The 26,883-nt window shown below is 36.2% G+C and overlaps 2 protein-coding genes and 1 long non-coding RNA gene across 4 annotated transcripts; all 3 read left to right on the forward strand.

Annotated features, from left to right (window-relative positions):
- Nucleotides 1–5,252: 5,252 nt before the first annotated feature.
- LOC132102922 (uncharacterized) lies at nucleotides 5,253–6,434 on the forward strand. Its single transcript, XR_009423309.1, has 3 exons — nucleotides 5,253–6,016; nucleotides 6,163–6,321; nucleotides 6,412–6,434. It is a non-coding gene; the product is annotated as an uncharacterized LOC132102922 (long non-coding RNA).
- Nucleotide 6,435: 1 nt separating this feature from the next.
- Nucleotides 6,436–9,103, forward strand: LOC132103488 (cell adhesion molecule DSCAM-like; the record flags this gene model as incomplete). The annotated part of the gene is made up of 7 exons (XM_059508620.1): nucleotides 6,436–6,562; nucleotides 6,664–6,894; nucleotides 6,997–7,241; nucleotides 7,425–7,527; nucleotides 8,012–8,187; nucleotides 8,278–8,345; nucleotides 8,981–9,103. Coding segments are annotated over 7 exons (972 nt in total), but the record flags the coding sequence as incomplete, so codon positions are not given.
- Nucleotides 9,104–9,380: 277 nt separating this feature from the next.
- Nucleotides 9,381–26,114, forward strand: LOC132103606 (uncharacterized). Of its 2 annotated transcripts, none has more exons than XM_059508708.1 (7): nucleotides 9,381–10,123; nucleotides 18,586–18,735; nucleotides 20,993–21,085; nucleotides 24,055–24,195; nucleotides 24,292–24,435; nucleotides 25,145–25,399; nucleotides 25,721–26,114. In XM_059508708.1, the coding sequence occupies exons 3-7, from the start codon at nucleotides 21,031–21,033 to the stop codon at nucleotides 26,095–26,097; spliced, it is 972 nt and encodes a 323-aa protein (XP_059364691.1). In that variant the 5' UTR covers nucleotides 9,381–10,123; nucleotides 18,586–18,735; nucleotides 20,993–21,030; the 3' UTR covers nucleotides 26,098–26,114. The 2 variants fall into 2 exon arrangements, with proteins under 2 accessions (XP_059364691.1, XP_059364690.1); XM_059508707.1 differs by having other exon boundaries at nucleotides 18,625–18,735.
- Nucleotides 26,115–26,883: the final 769 nt, after the last annotated feature.

The raw sequence follows: 26,883 nt of genomic DNA on the forward strand, positions 1-26,883 counted from the left end.
GGGGATCTGTATCTGGGGCTCTAGTTGTCCTGGTCTCCGCTGTCTTTCAGGGATGTAGAGGTCCTTTCCAGGTGCTGATCCACCATCTGGTCTGGATACGTACTGGATCCGGGTGACTGCAGTGACCCTCTGATCTGGACACAGACTGGATCTGGTGGCCACGGTGACCTCGGAACAAGAGAGAAACAGACAAATATTAGCGTAGATGCCATTCTTCTAATGATGTAGCAAGTACATAGGTTGTTATGGGAAGTGTTTCCGGTTCCGGTTTACCTAATTAATGCAGCCTAAAAATCCTTTAACGGATTTGGATAATAAAAGCATATTAGTATGTTATGTGTATGCCAGGTTAAAGAGATGGGTCTTTAATCTAGATTTAAACTGCAAGAGTGTGTCTGCCTCCCGAACAATGTTAGGTAGGTTATTCCAGAGTTTAGGCGCCAAATAGGAAAAGGATCTGCCGCCTGCAGTTGATTTTGATATTCTAGGTATTATCAAATTGCCTGAGTTTTGAGAACGTAGCGGACGTAGAGGATTATAATGTAAAAGGAGCTCATTCAAATACTGAGGTGCTAAACCATTCAGGGCTTTATAAGTAATAAGCAATATTTTAAAATCTATGCGATGCTTGATAGGGAGCCAGTGCAGTGTTGACAGGACCGGGCTAATATGGTCATACTTCCTGGTTCTAGTAAGAACTCTTGCTGCTGCATTTTGGACTAGCTGTAGTTTGTTTACTAAGCGTGCAGAACAACCACCCAATAAAGCATTACAATAATCTAACCTTGAGGTCATAAATGCATGGATTAACATTTCTGCATTTGACATTGAGAGCATAGGCCGTAATTTAGATATATTTTTGAGATGGAAAAATGCAGTTTTACAAATGCTAGAAACGTGGCTTTCTAAGGAAAGATTGCGATCAAGTAGCACACCTAGGTTCCTAACTGATGATGAAGAATTGACAGAGCAACCATCAAGTCTTAGACAGTGTTCCAGGTTATTACAAGCAGAGTTTTTAGGTCCTATAATTAACACCTCTGTTTTTTCAGAATTTAGCAGTAAGAAATTACTCGTCATCCAGTTTTTTATATCGACTATGCAATCCATTAGTTTTTCAAATTGGTGTGTTTCACCGGGCTGCGAAGAAATATAGAGCTGAGTATCATCAGCATAACAGTGAAAGCTAACACCATGTTTCCTGATGATATCTCCCAAGGGTAACATATAAAGCGTGAAGAGTAGCGGCCCTAGTACTGAGCCTTGAGGTACTCCATACTGCACTTGTGATCGATAGGATACATCTTCATTCACTGCTACGAACTGATGGCGGTCATATAAGTACGATTTAAACCATGCTAATGCACTTCCACTGATGCCAACAAAGTATTCAAGTCTATGCAAAAGAATGTTGTGGTCAATTGTGTCAAACGCAGCACTAAGATCCAATAAAACTAATAGAGAGATACACCCACGATCAGATGATAAGAGCAGATCATTTGTAACTCTAAGAAGAGCAGTCTCAGTACTATGATACGGTCTAAATCCTGACTGGAAATCCTCACATATACCATTTTTCTCTAAGAAGGAATATAATTGTGTGGATACCACCTTTTCTAGTATCTTGGACAGAAAAGGGAGATTCGAGATTGGTCTATAATCAACTAGTTCTTTGGGGTCAAGTTGTGGTTTTTTGATGAGAGGCTTAATAACAGCCAGTTTGAAGGTTTTGGGGACATGTCCTAATGACAATGAGGAATTAATAATAGTCAGAAGAGGATCTATGACTTCTGGAAGCACCTCTTTCAGGAGCTTAGATGGTATAGGGTCTAACATACATGTTGTTGGTTTAGATGATTTAACAAGTTGCACAAGGATGTGCAGATTAGTGTGTTCTTACTTGAAATCCTTATGTTGTACAATGCCTTAAAGGGGTCATATGATGCGGCTAAAAAAGAACATTATGTTGTGTATTTGGTGTAATGCAATGTGTTTATCCTGTTTAAGGTTCAAACATAAGGTAATTTATTTTTTCCACATAATGAACAGTATTGTTGCTCCTCTATGTCCCGCTTTTCTGAAACGCATTGATTTTTACAAAGCTCATTGTTTTGAAAAGCCAGGTGTATACTTGGCTGAATACCTCAATGCTGTGATGGAAATGTTACGCCCCTTAACATACTTTGATGCACTGTGTCCTGGTGCGACAAGAAAAAAAATAAGACCCATTATAAACTAGGTATTTGTTGCATCCAGTGAGGACAGAAACACTGATTATAATGACTTATGTATTTTTACGCATTGCGTTACGTATCGCACTGCGTAAATATTAAACCATGTCTGCATTTGTGATTGGAGAAACAACAAACACTACACTGCACAGCTCAAAACTCGCATTTGAATCATCAGTGGCAAATTCTTTAAATATGAAAAACATACTTACAGGCTGTGAGTCAGAAACGCCATACTGTCCTTGCAAAGTTGTAACTGAGGAACGGCCGGCAGACTGAGTGAGGGGTGGCTGGTGGACTTGAGAACGGCATAGCTGGCAGGCAACCACATATGATGACCCCAGGCTGGACTCTGCTTCATCCACGGTGAAATCCGATCTGGCGATTCACAGTGCTAAATTAATACACACAACCAGTGGTCAACTGTGGTATAATAAAAGCTCTGCTGCTTTCAAGCCATGTGTCATGTTCGTAAAGAGGCCTTGTTTCGCTTCAACGGCTTTCTGCCTAATCCTTCATTCTATGATGTTAATAAATCATTAGCTCATCCATGAACATGATTTCTGCCCGAGGATTGCATCGCCTGTGGGGATAAAGAAGACAATGCCCATGATGGCGTTATCAAACTACTTACCTGGTCTTTATTTTGAATACTCACCGTCTAGCGTAAAAAAATTACATAATATGCCTTAAAACCACATTAAAAATTTTCCTTTGGAGGACACACCTGCTTGTCTGCATCTTATGTGCTTTATTAAAAATGTGTTTAATTAAGACTGAATTTGGTCCTTTGAAATCTCAGTGTTAATGCATTAAGCCACGTTAAGCGTTTATAATGACCCCCGATGGTTAGTATCATCCTCAGATGTCACGCCGATGGATTGTTGGCTAAACGTCTGATGCAAACACTTCATCGTCAGATTGGTGGAATTATACAGGAATTTCCGCGAGATGTGTGTGTCATTTTCTTTAATGTTCTGTCTGGAAACACAGATACCGTGGTGCCAAACCCTCTCAAAAAATTAGCAGGATCAGCTAAATGCTGGATTTTCAAAAGTATGTGAAATATTTAACATTTGCAGCATGGAATCTTTAAAATATGTCAGAGAGTTTTAAACATTTCCACACCTCGAAACGTGAGGATAAAAGAAACGAACTGTGATTGGTTGTTGGACATGTCAGTCAAAAGGCTTTTTGGGTGGGCCTTTGCCAATAAAAGCTTAAAGCTGCCATGAATTCATGAACGCAAGACTACCCGGTTGTATGTGCAATTTATTTTCATGTTCTGGGCTATTCAGCTTGTCTGTAAATAGTATTAATGAGGTGTGTTTTCCAGTGTCACTGTTTTAGTAGGATATATTAAGCCACGTTTAAGCATTTGTGAAACAGTTACCCCCCGCGCTAATGGTACCCTACAGCCCACAGTGCAAATTGTAAAATAAAAAATTTAGTAATAGACATTTTTTTTATTTTATTTATTCAAATGATCATTTCTGAAGTCATAATTTAGCAAAACTAAAATTGACAAAAGGGGGTGGCAATTGTTAATTTAGGAAGCAGCTGAAAATAAAATGAATAAAATGAAAAACATTGTATAGATTTATTTTTGCATTTGCTCCATATGATCTGAAAAGCAAACTGTGAAGCGTTACCCAGACCTTTATACAGATATACAATTTTTGGTGCCATGCAGTCCGAGTTATTTTCTGTTCATGGCCAGTTCATTCAATAAAGACAGTTAACAATCTAGCTTCTGAGTACTAAGTTATTAACCCAACAATAGCGGGGTCAGTTAATTTTATGCAGTGGGCCGTGAGTTGAAAAAGGTTAGGAACCACTGTTTTAGCCTATTTATTTATTTGTACTAGGCTATTTACATGATTTCAAACAGGGCCCACAGTACAGCCTTTACATATGCCTGTGAATAATGGGACAAACTGTTGCGTATGTCTTTTGAACAGATCGCTCCTTTTATGTGTTAAATAAGGGACGATTCTGTATATTATACCGAACTGTTGGCAATCCCACTCAGCCATATGCTGTGGTCTGTCAGTCCAAATCCGACAATTTTTTATGTTTTTAAAAAAAATATATAATATGTTTGCATAGCATTCTTACAATTATACATTTTGCCTGTGATGTTTTTACAGTATAGCCTATTATCAACACGCATTTAGTTTTTATTCATTTTTAAATACTTTTATATCCCCCATCACCCAACTTGTTTGCAAACATGAAGTATGTTACCTAAATTGATATTTTAGTCCTTTATATTTACAATATAAAGAAGGCTATAGTTAAGCTGAAAGTATTGATCTATGAATGTTTATTTTGTCATTTTAACTTTAACAAATTTCATCTAATAATTTTATATTTTATGTAATACTGCTAAAAAAAGACCTGGGGAGGTGGGCTTGTCATACAACATCAAAACATGTAATATACTAATAGAAACAGATGTTAGTGTGTGAGAAATTGGACGTGTGGCGTGAGAGTGTGTGAACTGTTTCGGAATGTGTGAGATTTGGCAGCAATTTGTTGGCTTAGTCGAAAAAAAAAACCTTTTAATTTTTTAATTCATATGTATTGTTACCCTATTGTGAATCTAGCCCTCATTTCAAGAATTTCCCACTTTAGAAGTGCATGTGAGAGGCGTTTTTCTGCCCTACTCTGGTTGTTCTACATACAACAATTTTTTTTTCTTCCGCTCTCATAACTCATTTCATTTCCTCGTGCAGGTTCTTTTAGTATCGGCTGTTTTCTCGCACAAGGTTTTTGCCAGTTGGACTAAAGGTATAGAACTTCTCTGAAACTTTGTCAACAGAATATAAAACAACATCCAAGTGTGAGTAAGAAAAGCACGTCATCTGTGAAATATAATAAGCTACTTAACTTCTGTGTAATGGTTTCTTATATAAAATGGAAAACCAAGATGAAAAGAGATGCATCAGAATTTTGGATTGATAAATCATTCTTCATACTCTGGACGAGATACATGCAGATACCGTTTTGAACAACAAAAGATCTGGAGCCATGATGCTCATTTATAATGTTAACTTTAATTATTTGTAAATATATATATATATATCATATAAATGTCTATGAACTTAATTGCACTTACTTTTTTCACATTTAAAACTGCTAATTTTAAGAATTGAAACGTAAATGAAAAATACGCAATCATAAGTGTTTATGAAAATTTGTCAGCTTGTAATAATAAGCTGTAATGACATGAGAAATGCTCACTTGCGCTACAAACATTCTAAGGGAAACCTGTGTAAATCAATATACATTTAAGATACATTATAGCATTGATAAATAATAAAAAAAAAATATGATAATAATAATAATAATGTAAGCATCTTATCCATCATTTGTTTCTTATATGTCTACCAATGCTTGTTTTTTTAAATATGTGTAAAATTTGGAGCTATTGCATATTTGCTGGTAATAGCTTGTTAAGGTTAAAAGTAATGTAAGTGTCTTAAGCATTTATCTCAGATTACTCAAATTTTATGTTAATAGTTTAATAGTCATTTTCTAGTCTGATCATTTGCTGTGGGGAAAAAATGAGAACGAAAGAGAATGAAACAAGCTTACTGAGGGGAATGGCGTTTTGTTTTCCTGTTTGCTCTTTTTTCTTCGCAAAAGCATGAGCCTCTTTTTATGAATACAAATGTATTAATCTCTGATGTATAAAATTTATTTAAAAAGTAGCTCATTCTCTTTTCATTGACCAAATTTTTCAGAAAAAAGAATGGCAACTTGCAAGATCCTCTTTTTTGGTGAGAATAAATGAATTCATAAAGTGCATTGCATCATTCTATAGCTGTACAATACATTTTATTTTAAACAGTCTATTACTCTGCCTGTACAGCGTTCTCTGTCTTGCTGTTTAATGCTCCTTGCTCTCTGTCCTTCCCTTCATCAGCACTGTTTATATCATGTGGGAAATGTGATGTGTTCTATAAGCAAGTCGGGGATGAGGTTACCCTGAAGTGTGGAGCACCTTCAAACAGTGATACCGAATGGAAATTTAACAACGATATTATCTTTAACATCAGAGGCAAAACTGGAACTAAACGGAAGGGTATCAGTTTTTTTTCTCCTCTCGATACAAAAATGATTTGAATATGAAGTTTTGTGAGTTGTCTCACTGTAATTGATTTTATTTTTAAAGGTCTTTCCCATATTGCATCAAAATATTGCATCAAAAGCAAGTGTAACCGGAGAAACTTTGAAGGTTCCCAGACTGGAGACAAGAGACTCTGGAAACTATTTTTGCAGTCATTCAGGGTCAGTGAATAAACACACAGTTAATGTTGTGTCAGGTGAGAGGCGACAGCAGTGGTTGTCATTTTTTTGTATTTATCTATTTTTAGAATTATAGTATTTTATGTTTTTTTCATATTTACTCCTTTTTCTCTCCCAGTCTTTGCTAAACCAGGCCCAGTGCTTGTGCAGTCTAGTGATGCAGAGCTGCACTGTGACATTACAGGAAACACAGATACTGAAGTAAAGTGGCTGAGACCCCCTAATCATGAAATATATAATGGAAAAAATCAAATAATTCGCCTGAAGTCTGTGATTTCAAAAGATGCAGGCCAGTGGACGTGTCAAGTCAAGGATGCTTTGAATCTCAGTGTTACATTGACTGTTGTTGGTTGGTGTTACTCAGTAGTTGTTACTCAGTATGAATGTTTTTTTATTACTATAATAGTTCACATTGCATGATGTCAGTGACATTTGTCTGGGTCTCCAACAGGTAACCAGACTACAGCTGTAAATGTATCTGAAGGGGACGACACAGTGCTGCCCTGCTCTCTTCCTCAGAGTGTATCTCAGCATGTTGTGGGTGGGAAATGGGAGGCTGAGCACCTTTCCGAAGTCTCTTTCCCAATCCTGAAGAACACGGAAAACAAAGGCTTACACTGGAATGGCAAGGATTCAGAAAAAGTCAAGTTTACTACTGAGCAACTCGGCACCAACTTTGATGTCACATTGAAAAATGTGAATACCTTAAACTGTGTTTAGAACATTTTAATAACCTAAAGAACCCTTTTCATATATAAAGAACTATTTGTGGAAGTAAAATGTTGTGAAAAGGATGTGAAAGGTTCTTCATGGAATCATCCAGGCCAGTAAAGAGCCATTTTTAAACGTTGACAGTAATTTCCTTTCATATTCTCACAGGTGCAGCATAGAGATGCAGGGAAGTTTGTGTGTACAGTGGAGTTTGAGGGTGGAGCGAGACTAAGTGTCGAGACGACTTTGTGGGTTGTGGCCAAAAATTTAGGTAAAACAAAACTACAATGCACAACTTTACAAAATCAGTCTTGTAGTGATGCACACTTTATATCAGAACCTTCTCAATCATTGTTAGATGTTAGATTAGTCAGTAATATACATATTGACATCGGACACAGAATTGTGTTTGCTCATATACCCTATATTTACATTTAGATTATGTTAGCTGTCATCTAACTCTCACTTAAAGTTAATATTTAGATTAATTAATAACTGAATAAATAAATATAATTTTCAATAAATACATTTATTTTTAATTTAATTTGACAAAAATATACAGTTTTAATATCAGCCATGTTTTGGTTATTGGCAATAACATGAAAATAAGTAGTGGTATCAGTATGAATTTTAATATTACTGAATCCCTAGAAACATGAATTCTCATTCCACAATAGAATTCAGGCTCTTTTATGTGCACTAAGCAAAATACCAGATAAAGGACTTGGTGTCTGTTTGCATTGATAACTGAACAGGTGGACAGGTGTTAACTAAAGGCAAAGGGAAAACTCTTTCAGTTAAGGAAATCTTGACCAAGGACGTGTATGGGCTAGAGCTGTGGGTCTGGATTGCTGTAGGAGCCAGTTCTGTGGTTCTTATCGGACTTATCATTGTGACCGTTCTCGTCCGACAAAAGAACAAACGGATAAAGGTGAGAGATAGAAAGGAAGAAAGCAAGCAAGAAAGGAAATGGCTCAGCTAAGTTTTTTTTCATTTTATTTATTTATTTATTTTTACCTAGAAGAGGATGAGGAAGCTGAGATCCATGTGGCAGCCTCTTACAGCCAAAGACTACTGCCAGTGCAACAGGTGCTTCCTGTTCTTCCGTTACTCTGTGTAATACAATGATAACAGTATTACTAACAGTCAGGTTTACTGTAAGGTTTGTACAGCCTTTATATTGCCTTAAAGGGATAGTTCAAACAAAAATTTTAATTTTAACCTAAAAGATGTAGTCTAATGTTGTAATTGCATTATATTCTTTTAAAATTAATTTGACCCTATATTAAAATTTTCAGTACTGGTTAGCGTTGGAAATTTAATTGTTTGTGCTTGTTGCATATTTTTACATTTAGATTGCCTTTGCTTTTATTTATTTGCATTACAATGATGAGTATATTCACTTGGAGAATTTCAAGAGATTTTAGTCTTATTTTACAGATCATTTTCACAAAATAGTGTAGAGTTTTAAGATCTGCTATTTATTAGTATTGGACTGAATAATATACATGGATCTCTGTTGTTCACACTATATTGTATACATACTGGTAATGTCAAAATTAATAAATTTAGGGATGTTATATTTACACAGTCCATATATCTATGTATTCTGGGGAACAACAATTGTGTATTTCCTAATTGGTAGTTAACAGTTCATATAGATTTAATTGCCCTATAGTAACTGCTACAGAAGTCTTACAGCATGTGTGTGTGTGTTTTTTGAGAATGAATCTGAGAATGAAGTAGAGCTGGATCAGGGAGCGAGGTCACTTCCAGTGTCCAGATGAGAGCACAACCCACGTACACGTACAGCAGGCCCAAACCACACCAACTGAGAGGAGTAATTGTAATGCAAATAAATGAGAGGAGCAAAGACACAGAAAAACACACCCTGTGCTTTTAAATGTGCTTCTTGATTAATAATGCTAAATAAAACATGCACTTTTCAAGATTTACAGTAGAACCAGGCTACACATATGTGATGTTTACTGTACATTAAAAACAAATCCTGTTGCAGAGTATATAATATAAATATTTTCACAACTGTACTTTTTGAATGACAAGAATGTTGAATGTTGTTTTTTTTATATATAAAATTGTAATATTTTTTAAAAATGCTTCTGCGTGTGTGGACTGCTCTATGTGTGTGTATTTCCCAATTTTTTTAATGAGCAGAAACTGGCGCAGCTGAGATTGTTTTAGTTCACAGGTGTCCATACATGCACAGCTGTTCACAGACAAAAAAACTTACAGAAAAAAATAGCATCTTTATTTTTATGTGCAGCAATTTGGAAGAATACTATATTATAAATAACTTTTTATTAGATTTTAACTTCAAAAGTGTGTCTGTGTGTTTTGATATATAGTATTTAAAAAAAGCTACAATTCTGTCACTGTGGTGGTGTGCTAAAATACAAAAGCTGAAATGTACATCTTTGTGCCTTATTTACCCCTAAATAGCACATATTACTACCTTAAATGTAAATATTAGTACTTTAAAAGTACATATTAGTAACAGAAGTGTACATATTACTACCTTTTGAAAGGGTACTGTTTTGTATCTTTTTTCTGGGTGTAGGATAACATAAAAACACACTATTTAGAAAGACGAAGAGAAAGGAGCTTTAAGAAAGGCTGTCTGATGCAGACAGAAGGCCGTTGGTGTGATAAATGGTGTGTGACACTGAAATGGGGTAAACAGTGCTGAAGAGTAGTCCTGAGCAAAAACGTAAAGCATATGTTACCACAGACACATGAGCGCAGAACTGCACAAATCACGTTGCAGTTTCCTGCCCTGTGTATGACAAAGAAAATGTCAGTGTAGCTCTGAGACCCTGAACAGAACACACACTCATCTCATCACAACTGTAAGTATTGTTCTGTTAAACAAACCATGCTGCTTTTTGTTATTGTTATAGTCTTTCATTTGTTTTCTCATGTAAAAAGCCAAAAGTGTTTTGTCTTCTGCTAAATGTCTGACACAAATGACGAGCTATAAAATACTCCAAACAAAATGGCAGTGGTGGAGATGTGTTTTTTAGTTAATGATGTTCAAAAGCAACTTGTTTTGATCATTACAATCATATGGTCCTATATACTGTTTTAATTGTAGCGTAAAGTTTTGTTTAAACATTTCGGATGCCGATCTTATGTTTCTGGTGTGCTGTTTGTAGTAATCACTGTGTTGAATGATCAAAGGTTCAATAACCATAGCATAAATAACCATTCGAAGAGACATTTCTACTCTTATTTACATACAAATATTTGAGGTTGTTTTTCATATATTTTATTGCAAAATTGCATGCTTTGAGTAATGTTTTTGTGTTTGCTAATTAGTGTTTATAGATTACATCGTATTGCTCTTATTGCTGTATATGAAATATATTTGAAAGTGTAAAACTTCATAATGCAGAACATATTAACAGATATCAGGAGTTTTAATGTTGTGTTAAAGTCTATCTGTTCTGGAGGCCAAGGTCTCAGTATGAACCCTTAATTGAATTTTCAAAATGAATTGTTGTTAACAAAGTAGACTTTTGTAAACTGGGTGAAGATTAAGTAAAAAAATATTGTTAAGTATTGTTCAGTTTTAGCGTTTTGTGTGATAAGCTGAATGTTTTTGAAGTTTCACGTTTTGTGATATGTTAAATGTTCACACGGTTACACTGAATCGGTCAAATGGGATACTTTTTCTATTTGACTTTTTGTATTTGCAACATTTAATTGAATTCATATTAAGTCACTGAGATATAGATATAAAAATAAAAAAGTAAGGTAACGTAAACAAGCCACAAGTTTAAGTTTCTTAAACGACATAAAACATAATTCACAAATTGAAAGATTTTTACATTTATACTGAAAAAGGTATTTTCATGTTTAAGTCACTAATATACATCGCATATTAATATATTGATAAAAAAATGTGCAGATACAGAGGACAGCTTTTTCACTTAACAGCGATGAATTTATTATAACAGACAACATCCTCATCCTCCACCAAGTTTTACTACCGAAAATCATTTTATATATATATATATATATATATATATATATATATATATATATATATATATTTTTTTTTTTTTCTATCCAGTGCCCACTTTTAAGTCAGACTTAAAATCTCAGGTCATTACATTAGATATAATATCAAATACAATATAAAAATATCAAAGCAAGAGCGAAAATAATGCTGCTAGAACTTTGCTCTTTAACTATCTCTCTCTGATTTATGTATGACATGGTGTTAGTAACGGCAAGGCCATAGGTTTGATTCCCAGGAGAATCTGATTAAACGCAACCGAATGCAATACAAGTTGATTTGGATCAAAGTCTGTCAAATGCATGCACTTAATACTGGCTTTAAGATGTTGTGTAGTAGCTTCATGAATTTACCTTAAGATTACACAGGTGTCTTAACCACAGGTGTAGATCATCACATTATCTTGTCTGACGATCCAAAATTATCCAAATACTTCTAGTCTTCAATTGAACAGTTAAACGTTTGCTTTATTATCTAATATAACTCAACAAATAGTTTGCTTGAAAATTTACGTATTGAAAAAAACAACAATGCCAATTAAATGTGATGTTTTGTTATCTAATGCAATGATTTTTGTATGTTTAAGTGTGGCCTAGGTGTCCAAATACATTCTGAGGCCGCTTTATAAAAAACGGATGCCCAATAAAAAAAAAAACAACAACAATTGTGCGTCTTCATCAGACATTACCATCTTCTGTTGAAGTTCTTATTTTACAACAAATAAATGATGGAAGAGATGTAGGTCTGTTATTCCTTGCAAACATATTAATAAATAATTATAATAATAAAAAAAAATTCAATGTAACACATTGCATCTCTCATGTGAATAAAACTTGCAACAATTTTGCAAGCATGTCTTAGATGTCACAAAGGCATTAAATTTGTCAGGATATTTTATTGTACTCACAGATTTCAGGGTATGGTTATCCTTTTTGCTTTCTATGACATGCTAATTTTATTCAGAAAATATCATTATCATTCCAGCATGACTAACTTTACGTAAGTCTACTGACTTTAAGCAACAAAACACCTGTGTTTTGAACATGTAGTGTTCAGAGGAACATGTAGTAGAGACAACTAAACTCTCGAAGCTTTATTAAATTTTTGTCTTGTTCTGTCATGGCAGAAAACAAAAATTACATGCCAAAACATCTTCCCAAAATTCAACCCATCAAGAGCACTTTTGACCTCGGGTGTAGCAGATATGCTAACGCTGCACAGTGAAATCATTGACATATATTTTTAATAATCACCACTTTATTAGGGTGACATTGTTACAATGTAATTACACAAGCGAGTACTGAGTAATACTAATTAACTATGTATACTTACTATATAGGGTTAGAGTTGGGGTTTGGTTTAAGGATAGTTGCGTGTAATTATGCATAATTTACTATTACTAAACATGTAAAAAGGTTAATAACATTACCTTAAAATAAAGTGTTACCTCGTCTTATGTTTTCAGTTATTGTAGATACAGCAGTATTAACGATGACAGTGTTAAATCAGTCATAATCAGTGTTGCTGAAGGGCTCTTGTTCAGTGATAGAAACGTTTGTAGGACAGACACAGAATGCTTTTGGATACAGTCTGAGACAATCTGAGAACAAATCCTGGATCAAAATGATTCAATGAGCATAAAATGTAATGTAATATCAGCTATTTGCACACACCTTGCGAGTATTAAATGCCTTATTATGTGTAATATAATGTATAATGTACGAGACATACAGAGCCTCCGTTTCTCAGGCAAGGATTGTTTTGCTGTTGCCGAGACCTTTTGTTATCATGCTTTTCTGTCCAATAACATAATACTGTGCTCATTATAATACATTACGTTTAAAATTATCTGTACACACAGAAAAAGAAAGTACAGTATTTTTTTCAGTTCTTTTTTTTTATATTCAAAAAATCATTAGCCAAATACATACATACACAAAAAACAAAATTCAATTTTGTGCATACATGCATTTATCTAACCTTGTTTGAGTGATGTACATATGCAATATGCCATACATATGTATAATAATCTTTAATGTAGCAGCACTCCTGCATTAATATGCCAGTCATTACATGTTTATTGTAATGCTGAGCCAGAGACGTTCGGATCCAAATGCAGCGCTTTATTAAAGAATGGTCAAACAGGCAGAAATCAGGAATGGCGTCAGGTGTGTCAGGGATAACCAGAGTCGAAACCAGAAACAAGCAGAGATCGGGGCAGGCAGCAGAGAATCAGAGTCGGAGTAATCAGTCCAAAGATCAAACACGGGAATGACAAAACACAGGGAGAAACGCTCGGAAATGTTAGACAGGCTAAACAAGACTTCGCAGTGAGTGAGAGTGAGTGTGCTGCTTTTATGTGTGTGTGTAAATGAGGTGCAGGTGTGGCAAGGAAATTGGCTGATGAATGAGGTGCAGGTGTGGCAGGGTGATTGTGATGCAGTGACTCATGGGTAATGTAGTTCGGGTGTGGTGCAACAGTATGAGAGGTGGAGCTGGAGCCCACCAGGGAGGAGTAGAGGACCACCACAGCTGAGAAGATGGGACAGAAGCCCACCAGGGCGGAGCAGAGGACCACCACAGCTGAGAAGACGGGACAGAAGCCCACCAGGGCGGTGCAGAGGACCACCACAGCCGAGCAGACGGGACAGAAGCCCACCAGGGCGGTGCAGAGGACCACCACAGCCGAGCAGACGGGACAGAAGCCCGCCAGGGCGGAGCAGAGGACCACCACAGTGGAGTCGATGGCACCGGACCACAAGTCTGCTCAGGTGGGACTGAAACAGAGAACATTGACAGGTTAATAGCGGCCTCCGTGGCCGTGATGAGATGGTAGCTGGCCTCCGTGGCCATTACAGGGCAGGCGGTTAGTTCATGGAGGACCTCCGTGGCCATGACAGGACAGACAGAGAGTTGGTGGATGGTCTCCGTAGCCTAGACCGGAATGAATGAGAGCTCATTGACGGCCTCCCTGGCCGTGACAGGATAGGACGAGAGCTCTGAGATGTGACAAGGCTCTGGGAGTTCGGCTGAGATGTGACGAGGCTCTGGTAGATCTGTGCTGATTTGATTGGGTTCATGAAGATCAGCTGTGACTTGACTGTGCCCATGAAGATCGTTGGTGACTTGACTTGGTTCCTGAGGATCAACTGTGACTTGACTTAGCTCACGGAGGTTAATGGTGACTTGACTTTGCTCATGAAGATCGTTGGTGACTTGACTTTGCTCATGAAGATCGTTGGTGACTTGCCTTGGTTCCTGAGGATCAACTGTGACTTGACTTAGTTCACGGAGGTTAATGGTGACTTGACTTTGCTCATGAAGATCGTTGATGACTTGACTTTGCTCATGAAGATCTTTGATGAATTGACCCTCTTTATTTGTATTGCTGCACACTCTTAAAAATAAAGGTGCTTCAAGCGATGCCATAGAAGAAACATTTCTGGTTCCACAAAGAACAATACAGTCATCTTTCTTACCTTTTTATAATCTGAAGAACCTTCTTTCGCCATCTTTTGTGAAACAGAACGGTTCTTCAGATGTTAAAGGTTCTTTATGGAACCATTTAAACAAAAAGGTTCTTCTATGGCATTGTGATGCACCTTTATTTTTAAAGAGTGCAGTTCTTGACAATGAGTGTAAAATGGTGACTGTAACAAAGTCTTAAAATAGAGTGCGTCTGTGTTAGATTTTGGTGTTTGTGTGCTGCTGTTATGAAGGAGGGAGTGATTTTCATAATGAGAGCAGGATTCCCTCTTTCACAAAGTGTGTCATACAGATATTTTTCTGTTTCTCATCCTCTCACTTCAGCTTTGTCCCACACATACTACACATTTTGTGAGAGGGTTTTCCTACCTGACCCTTAGTTTTATCATGGAACAGAAAAGGCAATTCATTAGAAAGAAATCAGCAAATGTGGCTTTATGTATGAATGCTGTTATGGAAGAGGCATTCAAAAAGTTCTAGTTAGTATGTTTTTGAAAATAAAAGTAGTATTTTTGTCACACTCAGTATGTCTAGTTATTTGTTCTACTCAAAATATAAGCAACCATCATCATATCCAAATATGAACTGTAAAAAAAAAATATATATATATATTTCATATTTCAGAGGAACAAAACTCCACGTGAAAATGAAATCACATAAATACAGGAAATGACACTGCACTGCACACGACAGATTCTTGAAAATGAGTATGACCTCTTTATAATCATTTCTGTGAAAATACATCAATAAATATGGGCAATTTGCAGATTTCTGCTGAAAAAAAAAACACAACATGCAAGAAATACAATGACGTGAACATAATTACGCAATGGAACACAATCACCATCTGTACCATGAGGTTTCGAAATTTGCCTTCTAAAATATGATGTAATCTTCTGTACATTAATCTAAAAATACACATTTTCGTAAGCTCAGTCCAAATGTCAGTAATCTCTCTTTCTCTTAACATCTCTTTCCACTGACATTTAGTTGCGCTTGCATTTCAAACCTACAAGACTTCATTAAATGGAGGAGGTTTGTAACTGAAAACACAAGAACGAAAGAGACAAATGCAGTTTGTCTTTCTTTGTAATTTCCACTTACTTTCCAAAACACTTTTGTTCACCATGTGAAACTCTTACTCTAGAAAACCAAAAGCAATGGCGTCCATCTTAGCCCTCTTTAGTGCTCTGCACTCCTCAGACTTCTTCAACGTTTCCTACGGCCCACTGTCTAAGCAGATGTGTGTGAAGCATTGACAGTTTCTGAGGATTCGGATCTGTTAGAGGAATCCCCTCTGGGTCACATAACCATAGTGAACCTCTTACAATATAAGCATATACAGTTCTTGCCAGTTTGAATACTGTAGATTAAATGGCAACAAAGAATAAAACTGCAGATTATTCTCCCCAAAAATAACCTTGAAGTTATGTGTGGGAGACAAAGTCAATATCAGTCCTCGGTTCTTCAGGCGAGTACACACAGAAATGACTTGCTGAAGGGGAAACACGTAATGAAAACCTGTATGGGACATATTGAAATAAATCGCCTACTTTTTCTGCGTGCTTGCTTTCTCTCTTTCAGTAATGATTATGTTGGTGTCTCAACACCTTTTGAGTCTGTGTGAGTAATGAGGGATCCCTCTAAAATGGGTCTTTCCTTTCAGCACTGAGAGAAAAAGGATAAATACTTAGATAGACAGAGAGACAGATGTTGATGGTGATATAAAGAACTGTGTAAAGCTAAAGGTATTTTTTGAAGAAGATGAACAGAACATGGCAGGAAGAGAGAGAATAACAGAGGGGTGAAACCTCAGACACAGATGTGAGGCAGGCAAAGTGTTTGTTTCAACCTTCATGTGGTTCCCCTTAGCAAACCACTCCTGTCCTACAGCGCTGAAACATGCTCTACACTACCTGTCTCTCTCTCTCGCACTTTTCTTTAATATAGTTGTTCTTTTACAGCAGGATGCTTTATTCAACCTTAAACATGTTACAGTATTACATACTTATGGCACTGGAGAATCCACAAAGAACTTTGTTTTGTGTTTAGGTCTTTGCAAAATCAATGAGCTGGTGCTTACACCTGAAGAACTCATAATCTGAGATGATGGGTTTTGTTGGTTCTTGCTAAAAATTGTGTTTTTTGCCAAACACAATATTCTGCAAAGAATGACTGAAGTATCTTCTTTTTTAAGAGTGCAACTTGGTTAGATAAGTGTGTATTAAGACTTGTGCATTGCTTATGGGCTTCTAAATCCTCTGTAATGCAAATTTAACACTATCATCAGAATGAGAGTTATAAATCAATAAATTTGCACTTATGAGCCATTTGATTTGGTGAGTGCCAAACAATAAATGTAAACCGTGAGCAGCACTAAAATGAAGAATTGCGCAGAAATATGCTGAACAGAACTACCATAAGACTTTTTCTTGAATGCCTTTAGAAAAAAAATAAAATAAATAAATAAATAAATTAGTTCTCTTTTAAAAAAACATGACTATTGTATTCCATGAGCTTTCATTTCAGTATTTGTTTCATTTGTTTTCCTCTATGGAACCACATTGGTTCAAATCAGCAGAACTTATAGCAGAAGTGATACATTACAGAGAAACCTTCTTCCAGGTTTTAAAAAACAGGCAAGGTAACATATTGGATTTGTCCATTTTTAGAGGAAGTTGAGCTGTGATAATTTGTTGCGTTTTAATAATATCTGAAACAGCAATCTTCATTTTATCCATAATGCTTCTTTAAAATATATGATTTATATATGTGTATATGTGAATGCATTTAATCATCATTTGCCTCATAATTGCATATCACATAAGTATGCATTAAATGCTGATAACTGGATTCAAAGAATTTACACTCAACACACTGAGGTCGTTTGTAAAGGTTACAATGATTCTCGTTCTTATACAAATTGCAGTGAATTATCTGTTCATAGTGCAGGCGTTATATGTTAACATTCCACCTATATTTGCTCAAGATACATACACACTCAGATTCATATGAAGGTTGACATTAGAATGAAGCATCTATTTGGATCTCTTTAAAAAAATAATAGATTTAAAAAAAATCATAATTTTAAGGACAATGAAACACCTCCAGAAAAAAAAAAAAAAAAAAGCAGAGAAATAAAAATAAATGTTTTAGAGTTTATTCTGTTGGGCTCGGAGGGTCAGCACTGATTAAGAAGTGTTTTTAAATGGAGTAGATTAGGTTATTATAAAAAATGATAAATAGCTCCATAGCAATGCTCATGGTTAATAATAGGAAACTGATATTTAAAAAAAAAAGTAGATAGAGAAGATAAAGTCAGTTATAAAACAATGTGGCAAACAAACAATGAAAAAAAAAACCAGATAAGCTTAACAAAAAATTACACAAAAACCAGTAAAATCACCAGTGTTTCAGAGAACACGTTGTTCTTTACATGATAATCAAATACATCCGTTACGTACTACAGCCAGAAAAACCTACTCAGAAAAAAAAAAAAATTTTTGAGCGTAACACAGCGATGTGTAATTTTTAAAATTTATTACAGGAAAACATTCCAGTTTTATTTATTCATTTAATTTAATGATTGCCTTTGAATTTTTCCCCATGTTATTATTATTTATTATGAAATTTTATATTGGTCTAACTATAATGTTTTGTAGGGAGAAATAATGTGGTTAGATAAAATAATTATAATACACAATTACAAGTGATAACTTGTTTGACAATTAAAGATATTCAGTGGGAAAATGTATAACTAATTTATTTATTTATTTATTTTTTAAAATCTGCTTAATTCAACAGCCTCATGTCAATAACCGGACGTCTTCTTTTACCTCTCAGGCCAATCAGACAGAAGGGAGGCGTCAACATTTAAATAGAAATATTTTGGCCTGTAAGTGAACACATCCGCTGCACAACTTTGAAGAGGAACGATAGTATTTTGCTCATAAGGTGAGTATATTTATCTACACATGGCAACTTTAACTACTTTTTATTATGGATGATTTAATTTAATCTGTTTTTATGTCAGATCAGAATAGGAATATTGTAACATACAATATATATTCTACATTGCTGAAAACATGGTTCCTGCTAAAGTTTCAAACAGAAAGTTGAAAACCTTCCAATACACAATATATAACATTAGACATCAAATGTACGGGATGTAAAACAGAAGTATATTCAGTGAATGCGCTGCTGAGAGTAGCTGTGAAAATGATCTTCAGATCTGTTATAACATAAACCATTAATCATATACAGGTTATTATGACATCAGTGTGTCTATTTCCACTGTGTTTAGTTTTTAAATAAACTTTAAAATAGCTAGGAATTTTATCAGAATAAGTAAAAAAATAAATAAAACCCAGACATGAATGAAAATAAACATGCTTAATCTGTCAAGTCCATTAATTTTTTTTTCTTTAAAAGTTTTGTTCGGCATTTAGAAAAGGAAGCTTTTGGTCTTTGGTTCCCCTCCCTTCTCCTCCATCTCTGTGCGTCTGTTTGCTGTTTAACCTCCATCCTGACCACAGCCCTGATCATCTGTCTTTCTGGGTTACTTGTTCAGGTGCAGTCTCTGGCTGTCTTTATCTCTACATCTATCGTTGCATTTCTTTGTGTGCATCTCCTTCCTCTGTTTCTGTTTCTCATTCTTCACAAACTTTTCTCTCATTTCTAACACATTTCTGTGCTCAAGTTTACAATTTCCTCAGATGTTTTTATAATAAATGGCAGCAAAATCTAAGCAATTCTGCATCAATTCTGTATCAGAGCAATAAAATGATCTGGACTTTACATACAAATGGCTGAAACTATTATACTTGTATGTCTCAACTAATAGTTTTACATTTATTTGTATTGGTTTAACAGCTTACATTCACAGGATGCAACCACTGGTCATTAGGTGACACTGATTCTGTTTAGCTGTTGATAACGTGTCTGCAAATCGTTTTTGAAAATGGCACTTTTCATACTGAAATTCACCACTTTAAATTTACCCAAATCATAGACGCATAAATAGCCTACACCATGAGGCCAACGTGAATATTTAGGACCACACTCTGTAAAAAAAATGTATATTCCATATGGCTGATTACACATTATACTTTTACGTATTATGTTGCTGTAAATTTTGCTCCAGAAGTAATATTTACTAAACATACTAACCATACTATAAAAAAGCACATTTGTCACAAGAAAGAGCTGTTATTTATCAATAATGTGCGTGTAGCACAGCATCGCTAGATCTTGTTTTTTTTTTTAACAGAAATTCAATGATTCATTCTACAAATCTTGAGCCACTTATTTTTTTTGTGTGTGGTTCTCAGTGGTGAACAGGCAAAAGTATAACAAATAATAATAATACAACATAATTTTAAGACTAAAATCACTAAATATTAAAGTTGGAAATTGAACAATATATTTGTCTGTATATGATTATTTTCTTAAATGTGCATTTAAGCTTGAGCATAATTTACATTTATTCATTTGTCAGACAATTTATCCAAATAGAAATTCATTGCATTTAAATATATTATTACATTTCATGCATTTCTTGGTAATCAAACCCAAGACCGTGGTGTTTCTAGTTCTAGAAATCAAAAGGGTTTACAGAATGTAACAAATAAATTAGGTGTCTCCTAAATAAATTAGGTGGCCCCATTTTTCTTGTGTAATCTCTTCAAAGGGAGTAAAAAGAGAGATTTGTGTGAATCACATGCACAAAAAGAGAGAAAAGCAAGATCAGATAAAATAGGCATAGCACACACCGCACTCCAAGCTCAGCGACGCCACCAGCAGTGCCATGTGGTGTTCTTTTTTCTGTGTGTAAGCGTGGAGAGATCCGCCTTTCGTGGAACAAGGGAGGAAGAGAGGGGGTGATATGGAGGAGGAGGAGGAGGTGAAGAGGTGAAAAGGAGAGGGATAAGAATCTACTCCCTGTACAATCTCAGCCCACCACAGACACTCCTCTAGCTGTCTTTTTCTCACCGTCTTTCTAGCTGTTGTTCTTTCATGTTTCTTCACTGGCACTCGTCTTCCTTTATGTCTGTAACCTGTAGCCCACCACAAAGTTTCTGTCTCCCCCTCACTATCCGACACTCTTACGGTTTCTCTCAAGCAAAAAAAAATCTGAGCCCACCACAAGCCCCTTCCTTCCTCTGTATTTTTATGCTCTTGGTGACAAATTTTCTATGGCTATGTCTCACAGATCCCCTCCATCCTCTCTGGTTCTGCTCTGAGGACAGAATGATGTTGTGCTGGATACTAATATCACTGTTTGTTGGATTTCTTAAAGCACAAGGTCAGTGGCAATCTTAAAGGGATAGTTCACCCAGAAATGAAAATTCTGTCATTAATGACTCACCCTCATGTTGTTCCAAACCTGTGATCACTGCAGTGTAGTGATATCCGTTTCGGGAACGAATCACTCGATGTAACCGGATCTTCTTGAACCAGTTCACCAAATCGAACTGAATCGTTTGAAACGGTTCACATCTCCAATACGCATTAATCAACAAATGACTTAAGCTGTTAAACTTTTTTAATGTGGCTGACACTCCCTCTGAGTTCAAACAAACCAATATCCCGGAGTAATTCATGTACTCAAACAGTACACTGACTGAACTGCTGTGAAGAGAGAACTGAAGATGAACACCGAGCCGAGCCAGATAACGAACGAACGATTGACTCATTCTTGAGTCAAGAACCGGTTGCATCGGTTTTCGGATCACCAGTAGTTCTTTCGGACAGTTCGATTTAATAAACCGGTTGAAAAAAATGGTTCACCAGTTCTTTTGTGCTCGACGTAATGACGTCATTGATGATAATTGCCCTTGATTCAAGCTTTCGGTTTACCCGCGCTCATAACATTAGCACAGAATCCGTTCAGAATCAATAATCAAAAGAATCAATTCAGTTCAGACGCTCTGTGTGTCAGTTTGCTTCACGCTGAATCACACAACATGTGCAGTATCATCAGCTCCTCGGTTCTCGAATCAGACGCGTCTGACAGAAACGGTTCTTGACTCGAGAACGAGTCAATCTTTCGTTCGTTATCTGGCTCGGCTCGGTGTTCATCTTCAGTTCTCTCTTCACAGCAGTTCAGTCAGTGTACTGTTTGAGTAAATGAATTACTCCGGGATATTGGTTTGTTTGAACTCAGAGGGAGTGTCAGCCACATTAAAAAAGTTAACAGCTTAATTCATTTGTGGATTAATGGTTATTTACATTTACATTTACATTTACATTTAATCATTTAGCAGACGCTTTTATCCAAAGCGACTTACAAATGAGAACAATAGAAGCAGTCAGGTCAACAAGAGAACAACAACAGTATACAAGTGCCATGACAAGTCTCAGTTAGTCTAGTATAGAACGCACATTGTTTTTTTTTTTGTTTTTTTTTTTTAAATTAAAAGACAAGAAAAGGAAAAATGCTAGTGTTAGTTGGTTAAGTGCAGGCAAAAAAGATGAGTCTTTAGCCGTTTCTTGAAAATGAGTAAAGACTCAGCTGTACGAATTGAGATTGGGAGGTCATTCCACCAGCTGGGCACAGTCCAGGAAAAGGTCCGTGAGAGTGATTTTGAACTTCTTTGGGATGGTACCACAAGGCGTCGATCACTTGCAGAGCGCAAACTTCTGGAGGGCACATAAGATTTAACCAATGAGTTTAGGTAAGTTGGTGCCGTGCCAGTGGTCGTCTTGTAGGCTAGCATCAGTACCTTGAATTTGATGCGAGCAGCTACTGGTAGCCAGTGTAACCTGATGAGGAGAGGAGTAACGTGAGCTTTTTTTGGCTCATTGAAGATAACCCTCGCTGCTGCATTCTGGATCAATTGCAGAGGCTTGACAGTACATGCAGGAAGGCCCGCCAGGAGAGCATTACAATAGTCCAGTCTGGAGAGAACAAGCGCTTGGACAAGAAGTTGGGTTGCTTGCTCTGACAGGAAGGGTCTAATCTTCCTAATGTTGTATAAGGCAAACCTGCAGGACCGGGTAGTTGTAGCAATGTGGTCTGTGAAGCTTAACTGATGATCCATCATAACTCCTAGGTTTCTAGCTGTCCTCGAAGGAGTAATGGTTGATGAGCCCAGCTGTATAGAGAAGTTGTGATGAAGCAATGGGTTAGCTGGAATCACCAGGAGTTCTGTCTTCGTAAGGTTAAGCTGAAGGTGATGGTCATTCATCCAGCTAGAGATGTCACTCAGACAGGCTGAAATGCGAGCAGCTACCGTCGGGTCATCTGGTTGGAATGAGAGGTAGAGTTGGGTGTCATCAGCGTAGCAGTGATAAGAAAAGCCATGCTTCTGAATGACAGATCCTAATGATGTCATGTAGATTGAGAAGAGAAGTGGTCCAAGTACTGAGCCTTGAGGAACCCCAGTAGCAAGGTGGTGTGATTTTGAAACATCACCCCTCCAAGACACACTGAAGGATCTGTCAGAGAGGTAGGACTTAACCCACAGGAGTGCAGTTCCAGAGATGCCCATCTTTCTGAGGGTGGACAGGAGAATCAGGTGATTAACAGTGTCAAAAGCAGCAGAAAGGTCCAGTAAGATGAGTACCGAAGATTTTGAAGCTGCTCTTGCTAGTCGCAGGGCTTCAGTAACCGAGAGCAGAGCAGTCTCAGTTGAGTGGCCACTTTTGAAGCCAGATTGGTGGCTGTCCAGGAGGTTGTTCTGTACAAGGAACATAGAAAACTGGTTGAACACAGCTTGCTCAAGTTTTTGGTTATTGGTTATTTGGTTATTGGAGACACAAACCGTTTCAAACGATTCAGTTCGATTTGGTGAACTGGTTCAAGAAGATCCGGTTAAATCGAATTATTCATTCGCGAACCGGATATCACTAAACTGTAGTGAACGTGATCACAACAGACCCGGAAGAGAAGACAATGCTGAATAAAGTCGTAGTTTTTGCTATTTTTGGACCAAAATGTATTTTCGATGCTTCAACAAATTCTAACAGACCCTCTGATGTCACATGGACTACTTTGATGATTTTTTCTTACCTTTCTGGACACGGACAGTATACCGTACACACAGCTTCAATGGAGGGACAGAAAGCTCTCGGACTAAATCTAAAATATCTTAAACTGTGTTCCGAAGATGAACGGAGGTCTTACTGGTTTGGAACGACATGAGGATGACATCATTTTGATTTTTGGATGAACTAACCCTTTAATAGTATTTATATGGCGAAGAGTGTGAAATGCAGCCTGAATAAGAATTATTTTCTGTCCAATATGTTTTCTATCATCGGAAAACCCAGAAGTAATTTATGCACAGGTAGGAGGGACTGTTACCCTACCTAGAGAGGAAATAAAAGCAGAAAATGTTTATGTGAACTGGTACCGCGGGAACAACGAATCTATAACTATCGCTAGGAATCCTCAGAGTGGAATCATAAGGGGTGAGATGCATGTTTTTGAGTTTATGGATTTTCACTCTACAGTAATAATCAGGCTCACGTTTAATAAAACTGCACATGTATGCTGGTCTTTTGTAGGTAAAGATACGAAGACAAACATCGATCTGTCGCAAGATTTCTCTCTTAAAATCTCACCAGTACAGGAATCTGATTTTGAAATTTGGCGCTGTGAACAACATGTATTAACAAGTACTTTTAAAAAGACCTACAAACTGTACCATGGTAAGTGTGTGTGTGTGTGTGTGTGTGAGAGAGAGAGAGAGAGAGAGAGAGAGAGAGAGAGAGAGAGAGAGAGAGAGAGAGAGAGACAACAAGTAAAAAAAGTATCCAAATTACATACAGTGAAAGTCACTGGGGTCCAAAACCAGCACTAAATACAGTATATATATATATATATCCTTTGTGTTCAGCAGAATAAACTAGTTTGATTAAATGACAGATTTTTACTTTTAGGGTGAACTATCCTGTTAAGTGCTCTCATTTAATTTCCGCCAAATTAAATTGAGAATTAAAATTAGTATTTTTCTATCAGTTAGTTTTTTCGAATATGAGGAAATGACACTACACCTACTGTTGAGCTCTAATCAGGATGTGAACACAGAAGTAAACTTCCCCCCTTTGTCATTCGGCTGAACTGCAAAAAAAAAAAAAAAACATGACAAATTAATTGATTAATTTCACCTGCAATCTTCTATCTACATGTTACACACATGAAGGCAATTATTAATCATGTGTAATTTGACTGTAATATGTGGATTCTGCACTGCATATTTGACCGTATGAACAGAATTAAATAGGTTAATCTGGATACACAAACACTTTTTGACATTATTGATAGTTTGTGGTGTAGGCTATAACTTTCACATTACATGATAACATTCCTTTAAAGTTATCATATTCCATGTTTCAACAGTTTTTTCCTCTGTTTCAGTCACTATACCCAAAGTGCCTGCTGTGATAATTGGTGAATCTCTGTCTCTGGAATGTCAAATGGAATATAATCTAGTTAAACCCAAAGTGACATGGATTCCACCGGAAAACACACATTGTTATCAAAGAAATCTTAAGGGCGAGAAAATTGTAGTCAACAGTGTGTCTAAATGTCATAGTGGTGTTTGGACATGCAAGTTGGAGTATATGAAGAAAACATATTATACGGAAGCAACAACAACTGTTTATGTAATAGGTGAGATTATTGTGTTATTAAACTCCTTCACTCTTTCTTTCCTAATATATCTATCCATTTACTTGAGTTTGCTCATTCTTAGAGTTGCTTACAAATCAATAAATAATATAATGTACGTCTACAATACACGAAAATCATGCAGTCAGGATCTATAAAGGGAAGATTGAATGAATGAGAGCACTGATCAAACCTTTTTCAACCTCATTATTTTTTCATTTTGTTTTGCATGGATAACCCCCATCTATTTACCCATTTATTATTATTTTCTTTGCAAAACAATAACATCAATGTTTCCTTTATTTTTTATCCCTTTTCCTCCAGACCTCCCCTCTTCTCAAGATCCCATTTACAAATCATCCTCTAAGGTCCTCATTCCTTGTTCTTTGTCTTCTAACATTCCCTGGTCCATCTTGAATGAAACCGGTCTCATCAATGGTATCTGGAGCTTCACTCCTCTCAGCGACCCGAAGTCAACTCATTCTCTCCTCAGCCTTAGCATTGGTTCGGTGGTCAGATGGAATGTAATACAGGACACAGTCAGTCCTGTCAAGGCCAAGGAAATCGAGTTTAAAGATAATGATCTATCGATTCATCTGCCAGTATCAGAGAACATAAGGGGGGTTTACACATGTGATCTGATATTTAGCAGAAAGACTCTCAGCACAAAAGTTCAGGTGGAGGTTTTGAAGGGTAAGTGAAAAGTCTTGGGGGTCTAGTAACTAACAAACTACAGTAACTACTAATTTATTTACTTTCAGTCTGTAGTGTGACAGAACTATAATGTAGTTTTCACAATAATGAGCTCCGTTTTCCAACAAGGAAACATTACCGATTGTATATAAATAACATAAATAAAATATATTATGTAAATTAACAGATAAAAACATATTTGAGAGGTTGACATTTAAGTTTTTTTTCTCTTTATAATCAAATATTTTATAGAATGATGGGACAATATTTTTAGATCCTACATGCATTAAAGTGTTGTACTTGTAATCTGTTTTAACGCCTTTGTCATGACAAGTCGAGTCATGTCTTTGGTCTCCATTAAGTGCACTTGAAAAACTAGTAGAAAAAAAAAGTTTCAGTAACAGGGTTATGAAGACAAAAATACCACTAGTATTAGTCTGGTCATGTAATCATATATAAAATAATAATAAACAAATATTTCATTAGTCAATTAATACAATGTTGTCACCTCAGAGAATGATTATTATTATTATTATATATGATATTATTGAAAGTAAAAGTTTAAGTGTTCCTTTAAATCAAGAGTAACTTGTAGCTTTAAGTTGATTCCCCAACAGTGCAATAAAGGATTACTGTGTGTTAACTGTGGCTTGAAACAGAGAGTGTTTATGTTTTTGAGAATTTTCTTACTGCACTTACAATGCAAACATCTCTTGCCTTATTTAATCGAAATTTTCTAATTTTCTCCTTCTATTAGTTTCCTCTTCTGGAGGTTCTCGAATATACGAAGGCCA

The sequence above is a fragment of the Carassius carassius genome, chromosome 24, assembly GCF_963082965.1.
Source record: "Carassius carassius chromosome 24, fCarCar2.1, whole genome shotgun sequence".
NCBI lineage: Eukaryota > Metazoa > Chordata > Actinopteri > Cypriniformes > Cyprinidae > Carassius > Carassius carassius.